The sequence below is a fragment of the Phodopus roborovskii genome, unplaced genomic scaffold (genome assembly GCF_943737965.1).
Source record: "Phodopus roborovskii unplaced genomic scaffold, PHOROB, whole genome shotgun sequence".
NCBI lineage: Eukaryota > Metazoa > Chordata > Mammalia > Rodentia > Cricetidae > Phodopus > Phodopus roborovskii.
Genome location: NW_026126549.1, coordinates 4,972,461 through 4,989,872, shown reverse-complemented (window position 1 = coordinate 4,989,872; position 17,412 = coordinate 4,972,461). Strand labels below are relative to the sequence as shown.

The following is a 17,412-nucleotide window of genomic DNA, read 5'->3' as shown; positions in this document are numbered from 1 at the left end:
ATGTGTGCTCCCTAAAAAAGGGTCCAGCTGTAATAGGCTCAGAGTCCAAAGCCAACATTCAACTATCAGAACTGAAAGGCTTTCTATAGCATATAGGCAGCCTGTGCTGCTTTTAAATCCAGTAACCTCAGCCAGTTAAATGTGGCATGACCTATGTGAGTAACAACCCTGCAAGGATCTTCCTCAACTCTCTCATCCCTGCCTGGCTTAGCCAGAACTTTGGGAAAATACTTGTCAGTATCAGAAAAATCAGGGCAATGAGTCGGAAACATTCGTAGACTGTCCCCCTTGACCCCAAGACACTGCATGGAAATGGTTTGTTTGGATACGTGTGCTTCCTGTAGAAAATGGGATTCTGTCTAATATGAAAATGATTTAAATAATTTTTCTTCATTATCTCTTCTAATAATTAAAATCCTTAAAGGTTGTTAATAGGAGTCTATTCATTTGAAGTTAAGTAAATTGAACCCCAGAGAGATAAAGTGACTTTCTCAGGTTCTCTCAGCTAACTAGAAGGGATGAAAAATGGTCTCCCAGCCACATCTGTTACAATCACAGAATTTATCAGTGTTTTCTTAAACTTTTCCCCCTGAGCTCAGGGCCTGTCTCAGCTCTCAGAGATGCCTCTATTCAAAGAAGTTCTTATTGTTAAAAATTGGTTGTTTTCTTGGTTTAATGGGACATAATCATTTTAGAAATCTTAGAAAATGAAATAAAATAACCAATAACCTCACTGCCAATTTTGCCTCTCAGCTGTGAGCATGTCAGCTAACTCAGCCACACTGGTTGAGGGGGGAAAAAGAAGGGAGCGGGGGGGGGGGGGACAAAGAAATCCAGAGTCTTGATTTGTCAGGAGCCTTCTATTTGGTCTGGGATACCCCTACCCCCTCCTCTCTCTCATGAACATACAAGCACATATGTGCAAACACATACATTCTCAGACACATACTCACACAGAGAGAGAAAGAAAGAAGAAAGGAAGGGAGGGGAGAGAGAGACCCTCCCTCTCCTCCTGCTTTCCAGTGTATGATTTACCTTGTCTGTCAACCACAGGGTCCCCCTAATACAGACCCTGTAGATTGGGATTGTTTCTGCTTTGATCGCTGGCATAACCACTGTATCTATAAGACCATTAGCAGATTGTCCGTTCTCCAGGAATGTCATGGAATAAGTAGAGGAGTGATCTCCAGTCACAGGTGACTTCCTCTCTACAAGACACGGCTATGTTTCTCGTCCATTTCTCATACTTTCTTGAATGATCAGACTGTAGTATATATTTTGTATCTAATTTTCCTCACCTGAAATATATGATAAGTATAAAATTATAATCTAAATCTTTATTTCATTGAATGAAAGTGTGGGGATGGTATGTGGATATTTTTTTTAAGAAAGACACTCAGAGTGATTCTATGCACCTTCATAGAATCATCACAAGCAGCTCCACGCCCCACCTGCCTTGAAGCTTGTCGCTTTCAGGTATAGGCTTAAATTGCCCTATGTTCCTACAGATAGAATTTTGTAGGCAGTGGATTTTTTTTTTTTTTTTTACATACCTGAACATTAAACTGCAAAGGTAATTTAATGACAGCATTGTTTTTAAAGTTCACTTTATCATGTGTTTCTGTAAATGTATTTAGGTCACTGTCAATCTTCCATGCTACCTTGACTGGAGGCAGGGGAATGACAGGTATAGAAAGCTTGGGCCTTCCAAACATGGATGATGTAAATGACTGAACAGCCTCCCTCTCCCTCTGCCACCCAGCTCTGATCCCATCCGCCCTCTCTTTCTACTGTTGGTGTAATTTATGACTTGGGCTGCTTATTTGTTAGAAGCAAATCCCTGAAGGGGTGGCCTCCCAATGTCTTCAATTATTACTTTCATTGATGCCTTAGGCAACCGCCTGGCACAGCAGTGCCCTCACCTTCCCTCCCGCACTCTGCCTTGCAAGCATGGAGCTCAGCTGCCAGCCTGGCTATGCCCCATCTCATCCTGTCTCCAGGGTGGTGTCCCCTCCCCACCTGGAGAGCCAGATTAACCCCTTTTGTTAGTAGAGGCAATTTGCCTGGGTTTAGCATTAATAAGGAATGGCCCCAAGCAGTCGGGGTCAACAAGGACAGACCTGTCAGGCCCCAGGGTTAATTTAATGGCAATCTGTTGGCTGTCTGGGTTGTGTATATTAGGCATGAGCTCAGTGATATCTTTTGCTGCTTAGTTCTTTGGAAAACAGCGAAATAATTTAGATAGAATGCTCAAAATGATCAGATGGAGAAACTTGGCTGTCAAAATACATCATCCCATTTTCCAGTAACACAGGGCACCTTGCACTGCGTTGCGCCTTTCTCCCTCCTTCCCAATATGAAGGGGGAAGGATGTGTGTTGCAGCCACACATGTCCCTTTGGAACGTGAGAGAGAAATGGCCTGGGTTCCTGGGCTTCAGTGTGGGTTTCCTCCTGTCTTCCTCAGAAGACATCAAATTTTGCCAACTAGACTCTCTCACACGTTTCTAGAATTCAACGAAGTCTTCCCTTAGAAAATAGGACAAGAAGCCCAACTTCTAGTTCAAGGAAATGAATGATATCATAGGACATTACAGTTCTAGTTCTAGAAAATACCATCCTGGAAATGTAGTTGGAGAGTTTTCAGGGGCATAATTCAAAGGAGATGGAGCTCTCTCTGAGAATCCAGTCACAGTTACTCTAGAACCAGACAAACCCACTCAGGGAAACTGGCCTGGTAAAGCCATTCCTCGTAGAATGTAATGCGGCTACATGTAAAGAATCCTGCACAAACCTGAGTGCAAATCCAAGCTCTACCCCACACAGTCATATGACCCTAAGAAATTTATCTTAGAGGTCAGCAAAAGGTCTCAGCAAATCTCTTGCCACCAAGACTGATGACCTGAGTTCAACCCCCAGGATCTATGCAGTGGGAATCAAAAAACCAACTCCACCAATGCCCTTTGCACACCTTGGCACATGTGTGTGCATACACACACTCAAAATAAACAATGCAAAGCCACGGTCACACAGATGGCCCCAGTTAAGCTCACTAGGTCTCAGAAATAAACAAAGAATAAAAAGCGTATGGATGTGGAAAAGGAACATAAAGAAAGGACGAAGGGTGGGTAGTGGTGGCACATGCCTTCAATCCCATCACTCGAGAGGCAGAGGCAGGTGGATCTCTAGGAGTTCAAGGCCAGCTTGGTCTACAGAGTAAGTTCCAGAACAGCCAGGGCTACGCAGAGAAACAGGGCTGTCTCAGAAAAAACAAAAACAAAAAGGATGAGAGGAGGAGGAAGACAAAGGAGGGCAGGGTCAAAAGTAACCAAAATGTAATGAATACGTAGATGAAAATGACAAAGAACAGATTAAGAAACAAAAGTTTTCCCTGATTAGAAAGAAAAATTTATTTCATCTATTTTGTCAGCTGGCACTGACTTCATCTGCCTGGAATGAAGAATAAATGAGACCATAAGACACTTAGTCCAGGCAGGCTCAACACTGGGTCCACACCAGCTACTGGTGGTTGGGCTGAAAAAAGGAGACAGAATATAGCTTCTTCCCTTGGCCAAACCTGAGTCAAACCCGAGCACTGCATCAGAAGGGAGAATCAGACCTTGGAGAAGAACCAAGTGGCTTCAGATGAAGGGTGGGTGGGTGGGAAGCAGGAAAGCTCTAGAAACAGTGGACAGAGGCAGATCCCCAGGGCATTGCTCCAGGAAGGTGTTCTCGATGGTGGGAGGATGCTCCTGGAGGCACAGATAAGCTTAGGCACTTTGTTTTCTCATCTTCTGAGTTTGGGACTTTATTTTTAGGTAGAAAACCTAACTGTGGCTGTAGCGCCTCCCTCGCCCACACAGCGAAGATCTCTTCCAATGCAGCTTGTTTGCTGAGCTATACTGGTAGAGGCTGAGAAAGCTGACACCAGATTTTTCTCTCCTTACTTTATAAAAAAGGAAGCATGCTTGCTGGCACTGCAGGGTATGGAACAACTGAACAGAACCACTACTTACCCTATCCAGTGGTATGCCTGCCAAGCCCAAGGCACAGGTCCACAGCCAGAAAGCACATCAGAGCTGTAGCCTGCAGCCGCTCCCAAGCTGTTTGGGTTTGTGCTCCAGGTGTGTATCCCAAATACAGAGACTAAGCTGAGAGGCCGTGATTTGTTAATCCAGAAATGCGCATGCCCTGCCTGCCAAACCAAATGATCTTTGCGTCCAGTTTTGGTGGATGAAAATGTCCCAAAGGGTAATGTTAGCACAGGCTCATACTAATTTTAGGAAGAATGCAATGGGATTTCTACAAGAGGCACAGCCCGATGCAAAGCCCTTGCAACAAATCTCATGTGGCAACAGATCTAGGAGGCACCTACGTGCTGTTTGCTAGTATGGGTCTACGTTTGTTAGTACATGGTTACCTAATTGGTGCTACTAGGGCTTAAAATATGAGCATGTTGCATGTTTGTGCCTGTCTTCATGCCAAAGAAGGAGCTATGTTGCTTGCTTAGGCATAAAACATCTCCAGGATGGTCTGTGTCGAGCTACTGTTCTTTCATACATTTTTTTTCCAAGTGTGGCACAAAGATTCCTGGCTCATACGTCTTTCATTTGAATCACGATGTGTTCATTCTCACATAGATGATTACACACATCGTATTGTGAATGTTGGCTTACTGCTTAGACACGGTAAAAAGTGAAGCACTTTAAAGAAAAATGTGGTAAGAAAGAAAAAAGGGAGGGAGGAAGGAAGGAAGGAAGGAAGGAAGGAAGGAAGGAAGGAAGGAAGGAAGAAAAAACCCAACCTTGTGATAAGGGCAAACATCAAAAAGGTGGCACATGGGTAGAGTCAGGAGAATGCATGTCCTCTTGCTCAGCTTTGCTGCACCCAATATTAACATGACAAGGTACAGCTGGTCCCCAGACAGAGCCTCAGCTCCAGCCAGCAGCCTACTAGATTCTTGGTAGGAATGTGACCAATGCAAGCCAATTCCTTTACGTCTGTTATATATCCTTTGAAAACAATTTGTTTTTATCTCCATTGAATATCTTTATAAACAAAAATCTAAATGTTTCATTCTGAAGACAAGGATATAGTCTCATATATATATACACACAATTATTATTATTATTATTATCATCATTATTATTATTACTACTACTACAAAGGAATATACTGGGGAGGTGGGAACCTGGAGGCTAAAACTGAGTATGTCCCACATGACCCCAAATCCCTCACTACACATAGATGGTCTTTCTGACACTTAAGATCCCATCCGACACCCCAGCCCTAGAAAATGACAGCTTATGGAGACTAGAAGGCCTGTTATATCAAAGGAAAGTGCTGGGTAATTGTGAAACCTCCCAGGCTTTGCACCTGGAGTGAAATCCCAGTATTGTCACTCACTAGCTATGGCTTGTGAACAAGATAGATAGATAAGATAGATAGATAAGATAGATAGATAGATAGATAGATAGATAGATAGATAGATAGATAGATAGATAGATTTGTGTGAGAGAGAGAGAGAGAGAGAGAGAGAGAGAGAGAGGAGAGAGAGAGAGGAGGTGTTGCTCAAGCATGCCTATGGAAGTCAGAATACAGCTTGTGGAAGCTGGTTGTCTTCTACCCTGTGGGTCCCAGAGATCAAATCAAACTCAGGTCAAGCTGGCTTAGCATCAAGTACCTTCACCTGAGTATCCCTCCAGCCCATTAGCCATGTCCATTGTGGAAACTTCTTGAAGCCTCACAGAGGCTCCACTTCTAGCCCTGAACATGGCTGTTAAAAACTGTTATTCATAGTGTTGTTGTAAGGGTTAAATGATACAAAGTTCAGGTCCTGTGCCCTGAGAGGCTCTTTAATATACCTTCATTGAATGGCAGCTGCTGTTATATGGATAATCCATGGGAAAGGATTTGCAGCTTGTTTCAGGTACCATTTATCAACCCAGAGATCCCAGTAAGAGTTCAAATGCAATAGTTTGGCTAGAGTGTGGCTAGCTGGATCCTTAGCTGTTGCTATGGAGTGGGAGACACTCAGCTGATCTCGTGGTAAGTATGAGTTCATTTTCTACATGTCGAAGAAGGTAAAACAGAGATGAAGAGTTAGAAAATTGTCATTGAGAGAGGGTTTCACAGTGTGGCCCAAGCTAGACTGGAACTGATAGCAATCTTCTTGCCTCAGCTTCCTGAGTTCAGTAATTAGTCATGAACCACCACCCCCTGTTTAGACCTAAGCTCCTATGCTACCTCTGACTACGGGGCAGCCCCCAACCCTTGAAGTCCCTGAGCCTCAGCTGCCAGAAATTACTGCTGCCTGTTTTTCTGCTAACGTTCTCCCAGTGAGAGGTCCCTGCGCATGCCCTGTGCTTGGTAAATGTCCCCACAGCACTCACAGCAAGGGATGCCAATGCCCCAAGCTCTGTCCCCCTCTCCTCGTTCCTCCTTGACTCGTCTGTGCCAGATATCGTGGACATCAAGCCAGCCAACATGGAGGAGCTCACAGAGGTGATCACAGCAGCCGAGTTCCATCCCCATCACTGCAACACCTTTGTCTACAGCAGCAGCAAGGGGACAATCCGGCTGTGTGACATGCGGGCATCCGCCCTGTGTGACAGGCACACCAAGTGTGAGTATCGGCACAAGATGGGTGGGAGGAGGGGGACCCTGGAAGGGTTCCATCTCATTTAACGGTGGGAGCACAGAAATCACACGTCACACGTGTTAAGCCAGTTTGGGAGTCAGCCCACATTTAATGTCCCTGAGAAGGGGGAGACCCCCACGCTCTAGCCAGAAGTACACAGGTGCAGAGAAAACCCTGCCAGCAAGGGGTGAAGTCTTTGTGGAGACCACTCACTGCTGTGAGGAGGCTGGCCCTGAGAAAACAGCGAAGAGACTGTAAAAGGATGGTATGAACAAGGAGGTGGGGTAGCATGGCCAGCAGCAGAGAATCCCAGATAGGTCTTGGAAGCAGAGTTAACCAGACTTGCTGAACTGCAAGGGGGCTGGCAGTGAGAATACTAAGGGGATGAGGAAGGGATAGGACAGTGGTTCACAACCTTCCTAACACCGTGACCCTTTTAATGCAGTTCCTCATGTTGTAGTGACCCCTGGCCATAAAATTATTTTTGTTGCTCTTTCATAACTATGTTATGAAATGTTGCTGCAGTTATGCATTGTAATATAAATATCTGGTATGGAGGATATGTGACCCCCCCCAAGGGGTGTGGCCCATAAGTTGAGAACCACTGGAATAGAAGCAGGGAGGGAAGAGGTAGGGGTAAATGCAGGGTTATGGGAAGCGGGGGAGGCATGCCCAGTGATTGACATGAATGTCATATGGGGTGGGGGCTACAGGAAGTCGTACTGGGCATGAAGCATTCATGTTCAGTTTGGGACCTGCTGAGTGTGAGATAACATGAGCTACCGTGAGGGACAGGTTCCCTCTGGTAAGTGAATATGGAACAAGGTAGGTGGACCACTGACCTAGAGCTATCCCTGAGGGGCCTCAAGAAGCTCAGAGGCCCTCACAGTCAGTGTGGCAGACACCAGCCTGGGCTTTAGAGTCAGGCAGGCCCACAGGAGTCCTGAATGCAGAAGAATGAACTGTGAACTGGCTGGGAAAATTGTGAGCCCAGACCTCAAGTGGGAGAACGGGCAAGGCTTTAGAAGGTTTTTAAATGAGAATGGTTTCGGACAGAACTCGGGTATTTGGTGCCCATGTGACCTCAGGCAATCGTCCTGAGCCCCACAGTCCACACAGGGCATGTGGGAAGAAGAGATGAGCACAATTACATCAATAAGACAGTGCTGGTATCTTCTGTGTATGAGGAGGGAGCAATAGATGGCAAGCAGAATGGTTTCCACTCTCCTCCAGAGCCACACACCCCCAGGCCTGTCTCTGTAAGATACCTAGAACCCCTATGCCTTTGCCAGGTACAGGGGGCCCCACCCATGTTCACCAAGTACATAACATATGCCAGGCACTGTGTCCAACTCCGGAGACACGAGGATGAGCAAAAGCAGATGCACTTCTCTCTGGCTCTTAGAGCTCACTGTACTGGCCAAGGTCTTACAGAGAAAGGGCAATTGCAGGTGGCATGTATAAAGACATTTATTATTAGGACCTTGCTCACGTACGAACATTAATTCATAAGACCTGCAGTCAGCAAGCTAAGTTCTGGAAGAAGGGACTGTCTACCAGGGTGAAGACCCAAGACTCTCAATTCAACTCTTAACCTGTAATCATCAAAACTCCAAATCAGTCAGGTGGAGGGAGGTACCGACACTCACAAGAGGACCCTACTCTTCCTTCCAATCAAGTCTTCACCTGATCGGAAGAAGCTCAACCACATTAAGAGGTCAATATTTATTCAGCCCATTAATTTAAATGTTAAACTTATCCCAAAACACCCTTGCAGAAACACAAGAATGTCAGACCAAGTAGCTGAGCACCTGTGACCAGTCAGGTTGACAAAGAAAATTAAGCACGCCAAAGAGTAAAGACACCTGCTGCCATTAGAGAATCGCAAACAAATAGAGCATCCCTGGTTTGCTGAGTGGCATGAACCAGCAGGCAGGCAGCATTTTGTGCTGTCAGTTAGCATCATGGAGATCTTACAAGGCAATGGTTGCTGATCTGAAACGTAAAGACCAAGGAGAAAGAAGTATAGGGAAGGGTCACCCATATACACAGAAGCAGGTAGTCTGTCCAGGAACCCCTAAGGTCTGCTCCTCCCTCCAGCCCTGGCACCACACACCCCTGTGAGATCAAAGTCCTGAGGCCAGTCAGTCCCTAGGGAGACCTGGAGCTAGTAAGTGCATTCCAAGCCTTCATCAAACCTGCCCATTACCCGCCCCAGCCTAGCCCAGCTCTTCATTGCAAGACACCAGCCTGTTAATCTAATTAAGAAGAAATAGATTTATTTTCCTGATTGGACCAAAAGGCTGACCTTCTTCAGGGCACACCTCCCTTTGTTCCAAAGCCACCCAGCCCCAGCTCCCGCCAACTGGGGAGGCCCATGTTCTGACCTCCTGCCTGACATTTCATATTGATTTTTCTCCAGTCTCCTCCAATGCCAGCCTACAGGAGGCTGAGGCTCAGTGGAGGGTGTGAGTGGCATGAGACAGTTCATCAGAGTTCAAAATGAAAAGCAACACTGGCTTTAGGAGATGAGCATGGAGGAGGAGGGTATTTAATAACCATCGGCATTTAATCAAAATGCCGAGAAAAAACGTGTTATCAGAGCCGAATGTATTAATTTCCATATGTCCCTCAGTCTGCATGCTCAGCAGGGGTTGGGAGGGATGATTCGTCCTCTGCCTCTCTTTTCTGATTTTTTTTTTTTTTCCTATTGCTTCTGGTGGCAGTGGGGTGTTTGCATTTGTAGTCTGAAGTGCCTGAAACAAAGGGCGCTGATGGCAGCAAAGCTTTGCTGGGCTGGACCCTGCTTCTTTCTTCCCACACACATGTACTGGAGAGTGGGTGAAGAAACTGGCCAGAGGATATGAAAGCCAGCCTGATGACCAAAAGAATTAAAATCTGAGCTCCTGTCCTGCACCCTCAGGGATATTCTTCTGTCCTGTCTCCACCTTCCAGGCTGCAGGGATCCTGACCACACTGGCCTGCTTCCTGTATTGGCAATAACATTTTAACCCCTTCTTGCCTCGGGGTCTTTACATAAGTTTTTCCTTTATCTAGAGCACCCTTCCACCATGACCCTCAATTATCTTCTGACTGGTGTGGAGCCAGACTGAGCACTTGTGGGAAAGAGACAGATGGCACACAGACCTGTGAAAGAAGCTGTATTCTCTTACCCAGGATGCTTTAACAGAGCGCTCCCGACTGACAGCAAAACGATAGTCTCACAACTCTTTTCTTCAATCTTTAAATTGTATTTATGAGGGGTGTGTGTGTGAATGTTGGTATGCAGGTACTACATCTTTACTCATCCTGTTAATGTAAACATTAAGCTCTCACAAAGGTCAGTGGACAACTTTCAGGAGTCAATTCTCTCCTTCCTTCCACCTGTGTGGCGGGGCCCCTCCTGTTGCTTCTGCCACACTATGCACCGAGTCCAGCTGTCTGCAAGCTTTCTTCCATCTTGGCCTCTCATATTTCCATAGAAATGCTGGGATTACAGATATGCACTGCTGTGCCCAGCATTTTTATGTGGACTCTGGAATCAAGCACAGGTTTTCAGGTATTCTTGCCATCTGAGCCATCTTCCCTGGCCCTGTCTCAGTTAACAGAAGTGTGTCAGCTGGAAGGTTAACTGGGATGCTCACACCCCTCTCTCTACCATCTTATGTGTACACAACATCTTTTCTGTGTGTGTCTGTGTCCAAAATCCCCTTCTTTGTAAGAGTCATCTTGGGTAAAGTTTGGTCCCCAATGACAGTCACATTCTGAGACATGGAGACAAGATAGGACCTGTGCATGTTAGTTGCGGGTGGCAAAATTTGGCCCCTTCAGGAGGGAGAGATAAGGAATTCTGCAAGTGGACAGACCCAGGAGCCTCCTATCCTGGTCTTGTCCCTTCCCGCAGGCCATTGTTTTCCCTCCTGGCAGTAAGGACAGAAAAAGATGCAGAGGTCAGGTTCACACAGCCTTCATACATAGTGAGTGCAGGAAGTGTGGGCCTTTTTAAGGACAGTGTGGGGATGGAGGACCAAAGGAACAGGACCACAGGAACTGTGCATTGAAAGGCTTTCCAGAGACTGCAGTCTGGGAACTTTCCGTGGTCCTGACGCTATTTTCCTCTAAAGAGGCTTTTAATTTGTTTCAGAAGGTCTGAGCTAAGACATGTTTCCTACTCAAAAGTCACCTGTAAGTGACATTAAGTGGAATTTGAGTTTAGTCCTTAATAAGTTAAACCATGTTAGCAACATAAAAGAAAAAAAAAGCAGACATGTTGATAGTAAATCATAAATAATTTTGTTTTTTTGTTTTTGTTTTGGAGACAGGGTTTCTCTGTATTGCTTTGGAGCCTGTCCTGGAATTAGCTTTGTAGACCAGGCTGGCCTTGAACTTACAGAGATCAGCCTGCCTCTGCCTCCCAAGTGCTGGGATTAAAGGTGTGCTCCACCAATGCCCGGCAAGAATTTTGTTTTAAAGTAAGTCTTTGATGTATACATAATTTACCATTTGTCTAAAATGAACATAAATTTCCTTATTAAATAAAAAAAGGAGTGAGGGAAACCCACAATTGGGGCTGGGGTGCATTGAAGGAGTGGGGAGAACTGACTTTCTGGAGTCCTGCAGACACACTTGAAGAACAAGTGAGTTTCTTGTGAACTTAGCATGGTGCAAGGCTACAGTACAGCAATGTGAGAGTGACTGTGCACAGGCACCATCAGACACTAGCTGCAGGGGAGGGTGTTGGATGGCATGGATGTGGACCTGTTTTATAGATCAAATGTAGAGAGAATCCATGAATAGAAGGGGAGCACCCAGGGTTCTCTAACTCCACTATGGGTCTGCAAGACAAAGCAACACTCCCTATACCACCACTAAGTGGCCATCAGAGGCCTAGGAGGTGTGCCAGGTGGTGTGGAGTCCAGCCTGGTGTTCCCTCCACACAAGGTCCAGGATAGTTTTGCTCTTTCTCCTTCCAGACAACAGTAAGTGAACTCAGACTGGGCTAAGAAGTACACGGGAGACCAGGTGACCACTATCAGCCTGTGTCACAATGACCAACTTGATCAGTCTTGAGCAGGTTACCTCTCTCTGCCTGTTTTCTCACATGCAAAAGAAAAATGGCTAGTGGTTGTACTTGCCTTGTAGGTACTTGGAGGATTAATGCAGTAATACCCGTGAATCCTCAGAATAGTGGCTGGCACATAGCATGGTGCAAGATGGAGATTCTCTCTCGCTCTCCCTCTCCCTCTGTTTCCTCTCTTCCCTACCACATGTGTCTTATTTTAAGAGTGAAATCAGGAGGAAAAGCAGCAATAGTGAAGACGTTATAATGTCGTCAACCATAACCACGGCTGATTTCTGTGATGTTCGACAGTGTCTAGGAAGCAAGCCCATTTCATCCTGGCACCAACCCTGTGAGGTGCCTTCTGACCATTGCTCAATCAGAGAAAGTGATATAGTTATAGAGAGGAAAACAAACATGGCTAAGGGTTGATCCAGCCCTGTGTCATTCACTGGCTTCTTGTCCTTCTTCTGGCCTTGTGATTCTCTGTCCATCTCCCCATTGCTCTTGATAAGAGCCATGCTGTGTGCTCACTTTGAGTAGGGGCTGTGAGAGCCCTGTGACTGTTCTCTTTCTGCCCTGACCATCAGCTTCCATGGATCAAGGGCTGAACTGGCCATTCTGGGGTGTATGCCCTGAATTTGGTCCATGTCTTTCTAATTCACTAGAACACCAGGAACCAATTATTCGACTAAGACTTATCGAATACCTTCTGGCTTTTGCCATCCAGAAGGTGACATTCCATAGGGCAAAGGAACAAGTACATTCAAAATATAGATCAGCAATGTATTTTCAGATAGTGGTGCAAACAATAAGAAATAACAGGGTCAGGGAGTAACTGGGGCAGAGCTATTTCCATAGGGTTGTATGAGGGGAAGCCTCTCAACTAGAGCTGAATTAGTGGAAGGACCCAGTGAAGGTTGTAGCACAGGAGCACCAGGTTTGAAGAACAGACCAAGGACCAGAGCATGGGGATGATTCCAGAGAGAGAGAGAGAGAGAGAGGAGAGAGAGAGGTGGGCTAGGAACCATATTTCCTGCAGCCTGAGAAAAGTCCATGGGTTTCATTCCAAGAAAGATAAGGAGGCAGCAGCAGGAAGTGAATACAGTCTAGAACTGCATAAGGTCATTTTGGCCAATGGCAGTGTCCCCTGAGATTATATCAATCTGACACCTTATCCATCATCTTTTACGTTTGCACAACAAAAGTACCTAACTGTATTTCTCAGAATGAACCCCAACATTAAGAAAGATTTGGCTTGGGACTGTGGAGGTGGCAGCCTGGATAAAGTGCTTGTGACCTAGGTATGAGAACTGGACCTCAGCTCCCTAGCACCCATGTAAGTGTTTGGTGAGCATAAACCATGCCTGAAATCCCAGCCCTCAGAAAGCAGAGACAGAGAACTCCAGAACATGCTGGCCAGCTAGACTGGCTCAATCCATGAACTCCAGGGTTCACTGAGAGATCCTGCCTCAACATGTAAAATGGAAAGAGTTTGAGGAAGGCACCCACCTCTAGCTTCACACATATGAATACATATGTATACATGCATGTGCCCCCATATAGATGAGTATCTCACACACACACACACACACACATATACACACAGGGTATGGCTAATGTTGGAGTGTGTTTATAGCATTAAAAGACTTCTCAAAAATGGGGCAGTCAGCCTGGGAGCAAAGAAACCGATTGGGAGACTCCTTCCATTGTCTCAGGAGAAATTATAGCCAGTACCAAGGAAATGAGTACAGGTGTGATCCACTCACAAGGTCAGCCTGTGAGGGCTTGCTCAGAGATTTAAAATGGGGAGGCAGATCTAAGGGGGAAATGAGAAATCCTGTTAGTATGGCTAATGTACAGAAAAAGACACAGGAGTGAGGAGGCCACAGAAAGAACTGGCTCGCTGTAGGAAGACTAAGCCCGCTTCTAGTTGTCTCCAGACACTGTCTATGAGTCATCCAATTAGGGAAGTCTAATGGTCATTAGATACGTTGATCTGGAAGCTCATGAAGATATTACACTACAAGGGTAAAGTTAAGGAGTCATAAGCATATCATGGTATTTCAAGCTGCAGGACAGAATGAGTCTCCTAAAGAGACATGGTATGGGTAGAAAAGAATGAAGGCCCAGGACCAAGGCCAATGGATGTCAACACTTAACAACGGGGTATGGAGAAGGTGGTAGGTTTCGAGGGTAAGAGGAAATCCAGGTTATGCAAGCAAAGCATAGAGAATGGCACAGAAAGATGCTAGGACCAATGTTATCAAATGCTTCTGAGATGCCAACAAAGATGAGACTGGGTAAATGGTCATGAGATTTGGTCCTGTGGTAGCCTTTCACTATTAATGAAAGGAATAGTGTCCTGCCTGACATGTAGTGTGAATCTGCTGAGTGAAGTCAACCATGTGAAACCACATCACCCACAGATATAGGTTTGGTCCTTCAAAAACCTCTACACCTCTATGGTTTTGGCAGGCTTGCCTCCATTCTGCGTTCTTCTGGAATGGATTGGCTTATTATACTCAGGGCTTATTATACTCAGGAGATTCACCTAGTCATGGAGGATCCCAAGGGAGGATCCATGACCTCTCTCCATAGCAGCAGTGGGGGCAGCCTCACAGCACCAGTCCCCTTGAATGGCTCTACCAGCAGGCCTGAGGTCTGTGGTCCTTTTTTTTTTTTTTTTTTTTTAACCAAGTAGGCCCTTCCACTAGGGTAAAACTATATATAGCCCAAATCAAGGCCATAGGAATTCTTCCCTTCAGATGCCACCAAGGCAGACTTTCTTCTCAGCCTTCAATCCTGGAGTTCATGAACCATGACTAAGGACCATCAGGCCTTTTTGCATGGAGGAAGAAAAGGTGACAGTACTTCAGTCCTTAAATGCTGAAATATTTTAGTGAATAGCCTCATTGAAAAAAACAGCCAAGTTTGATGCCTAACCCAAAAACACAAATTAGAAGTTTCATTTTACCCCCTAAGGTGGAAGGCATGCAGAAGGATGAGTTGTTTGTTTTTAACTCTTCTATGTCTTACTTAATTTTCACAAAGATTGCTGGCCTAGGTGCCTCAGTTAACAGATAAGATGTAGAGATGAAGAAACTTACCCCAGATTCCAGGGTCAGAACTAGACTCAACTCATGTCTATTTCCCAGAGAATTCACTGCTATTCTGCGTATTTGGCAGGGGAAATGCACGATTGCTTTTTATTATCCAGAACAATAATTTCATGGGTCTGCAACTTATACTACCAACATTAGCCAATGCCCTAGCCTAAACATTTCTGGTTGCAGTGTTAAGTCAGCTTCTGCAGAGGATGTGAAATCCACTCTCGTCCCTCATCTACAAACTTAATTGCCAAGGCCAGGTTCTATAAGCCATGAGATCTCCTAATAAACCTGTGTCTCCTTCCCCAGGCCCCTAATGGAATGTGTCCAAAGGCATCAACTATAACCGCAGCTGTGATTCATTCTAAAGCCTCCGAAGGGGGTCCAGTATCGATCTGGGGCATAATTAACACTGTTTACTGTAGGTGAGCTTGGTTAGGTTAGAGAAACAAAGCCCTTTATTAAAATGCTTTTTCCTGATGACAGGATTACAAACACTCAGAGTCACACACCACACCTGGAGAAAATCCAAACAGCCTTGATACATGAAACAAAATACACACACACACACACACACACACACACACATCTACCACATTCAAGCTTAGCAGCAATTAACCACAGAGCAGACAAGCCCCATATCCAAGTAAAAATAGAATCCCATCCCCCTTCTTCCATCTTCATTTCCATTTTTGATTAATTTACCAGTTCTGTCAATTAGTCATCCTGGAGATTGCAGTTGAGTGGATTTTCCCAAGGACTAGAATGCTTATTAATTTTGGAAGTGAGTATCATTCATTAACAGTTGACACTGTCCCAGGTCCTGCTCAAGGTCTTGGGTGAGAAAGCAGTAGAGGTTAAAAGTGCCATGTGCACTAGGTACTCCACATCAAGACATACAAGATGGGAAGGGTCACCTTTGGGGTCATAAGTGGCTCTGGCTCTAGAACATCTCTGGGCCAACTTACCTGCCACTGTTGTATGTGATGAACCATTACCAACAAACTAGTCATAGGCCCAGGCAAGCATTCATAGTGGAGTTCAATGAAACCAGACTCAGGGGATTACCTGGCAGCTATTTTCTCTGGGGAGGGTCCCTGGCCTCTCAAGTGTATTAGCTGATGTTGGCAGGATCCTAAGGTAGCCCATGCCTTCCTTCCAGGGGCAAGTCAGGAAACCTGATGCTTCCTAGGACAGCTGTAACAAAGCTCTAATGACTTCAAGCCTTTCAGAGTTGTCATCTTGTCATTCTGGAGTTCAGATGTGTAACATGGGTGCTGCTGGCTAAAATTAGACTACTTTCTCATCGGGTGTTCTGGAAGGAATTGACTGAGTTTTTCATCTTCCGGAGCCTGCCTCCCTTCCCAGGCTTTGAGAATCCAGAAATAGGGAGATGAGACTCTCACATCACACACAGCTGCCTCCTTTTCTGCTCCTCTTTTAAGGGTTTGTATGACATCCACCCAGATGAAGTAGAATAATCTCATTTTAAGATCAGCTAATTAGCCACCATAATCCTATCCAGTCCTGTTTCCTTTTTGTCACAGGAGGAGTGCAGGGTCTGCAGGGGTTAGATTTCAGACATCCTTGCAGCCAAGTTTCTTTCTATCATACCCCTCAAATTTCAGATAAGGCCCATTTGATCAAAGGGACCTCCTGGACTCCCAAGCCAGTAGAAATACCCTCTCTGAACACTAAATGCCATGTTACTCACTGGACAGTTTTGTTTCTTCTCTTTAAGTCAGACCTCCCCTATGACTAGACTCTGTTTATGACTCCCCAGACAAATAGCACAGTGCTGAACAAATCCTCTAAAGAGGCAAACGACTGTAATCATGCAATATGATAGCTTGCATCTGGCACTCTGAAGAGCTGGGAAGGCTCCCATAAAGGAGTTGACTGGGTTTGTTCATTTCTAACCAAGAATGCATGTCTAGCAGCTGGGGTTTAGGATAGTGATAACGCATGCTCCTAGCAAGTGGGAAGCCCTGTTCACAATCTGCTGCAGAGAGAAAGAGGGGAGAGGGATGTAAGAGGCAAAAAGAGATGGAGAAAAAGGCCCACTGTATCATGTCTAACTTATATTAATTAAAGTTAAAATAGATTCCTGGGCACTGCACGTAGGAAAAGATGAAAATAAACAGGCCATAAGGTAACTTTTGAGTTCTGGGAAGAGTCTGAAGTAATGATCATCTGTTACTCGAGTGTTCAGTGAATGTTTATTGTTGCCAAGCACAAAGAAGATAGAGCCCATCACCCACGCAGCATCTATTTGAGGAGGAGTCAAGAGGAGGAATCAAGCACAGTCACGTGGACAAACAGATTTGGTGAAGAGATGCAAAGGCTCTGGGTGGTACTGTGCCTAGCAGATGGGAAGTGATGAGAGGGACCAGCCACTGTGTTATGAGGACAGCTCAGAGGCAGGGTGGAGAGGAGCTGGGGGCCTAGGGTATGTGAGGAGCTATAAACTCCACTTTGCAGAACTGGTACCCTTCGTGCCATATGCTGTGCAGAGGACGTGGGGATTTGGCAACACAATATCCCTGCAGGCTGTGGTAAGGACTTTCAATGCTACTATAATAGGGAAAGGGACATCTAGGAAGGT

General features: G+C 45.5%; 1 protein-coding gene across 11 annotated transcripts in view; it reads left to right on the top strand.

The window, feature by feature from the left end:
- Ppp2r2b (protein phosphatase 2 regulatory subunit Bbeta) overlaps positions 1 to 17,412 on the top strand; it is a 382,601-nt gene that overhangs the window by 341,804 nt on the left and 23,385 nt on the right. For all 11 annotated transcript variants that reach the window (XM_051200854.1, XM_051200855.1, XM_051200859.1 and 8 more), the window contains one exon: positions 6,459 to 6,623. In XM_051200854.1, coding sequence (XP_051056811.1) covers positions 6,459 to 6,623 — 165 coding nt within the window. The remainder of the gene's footprint in view (positions 1 to 6,458; positions 6,624 to 17,412) is intronic.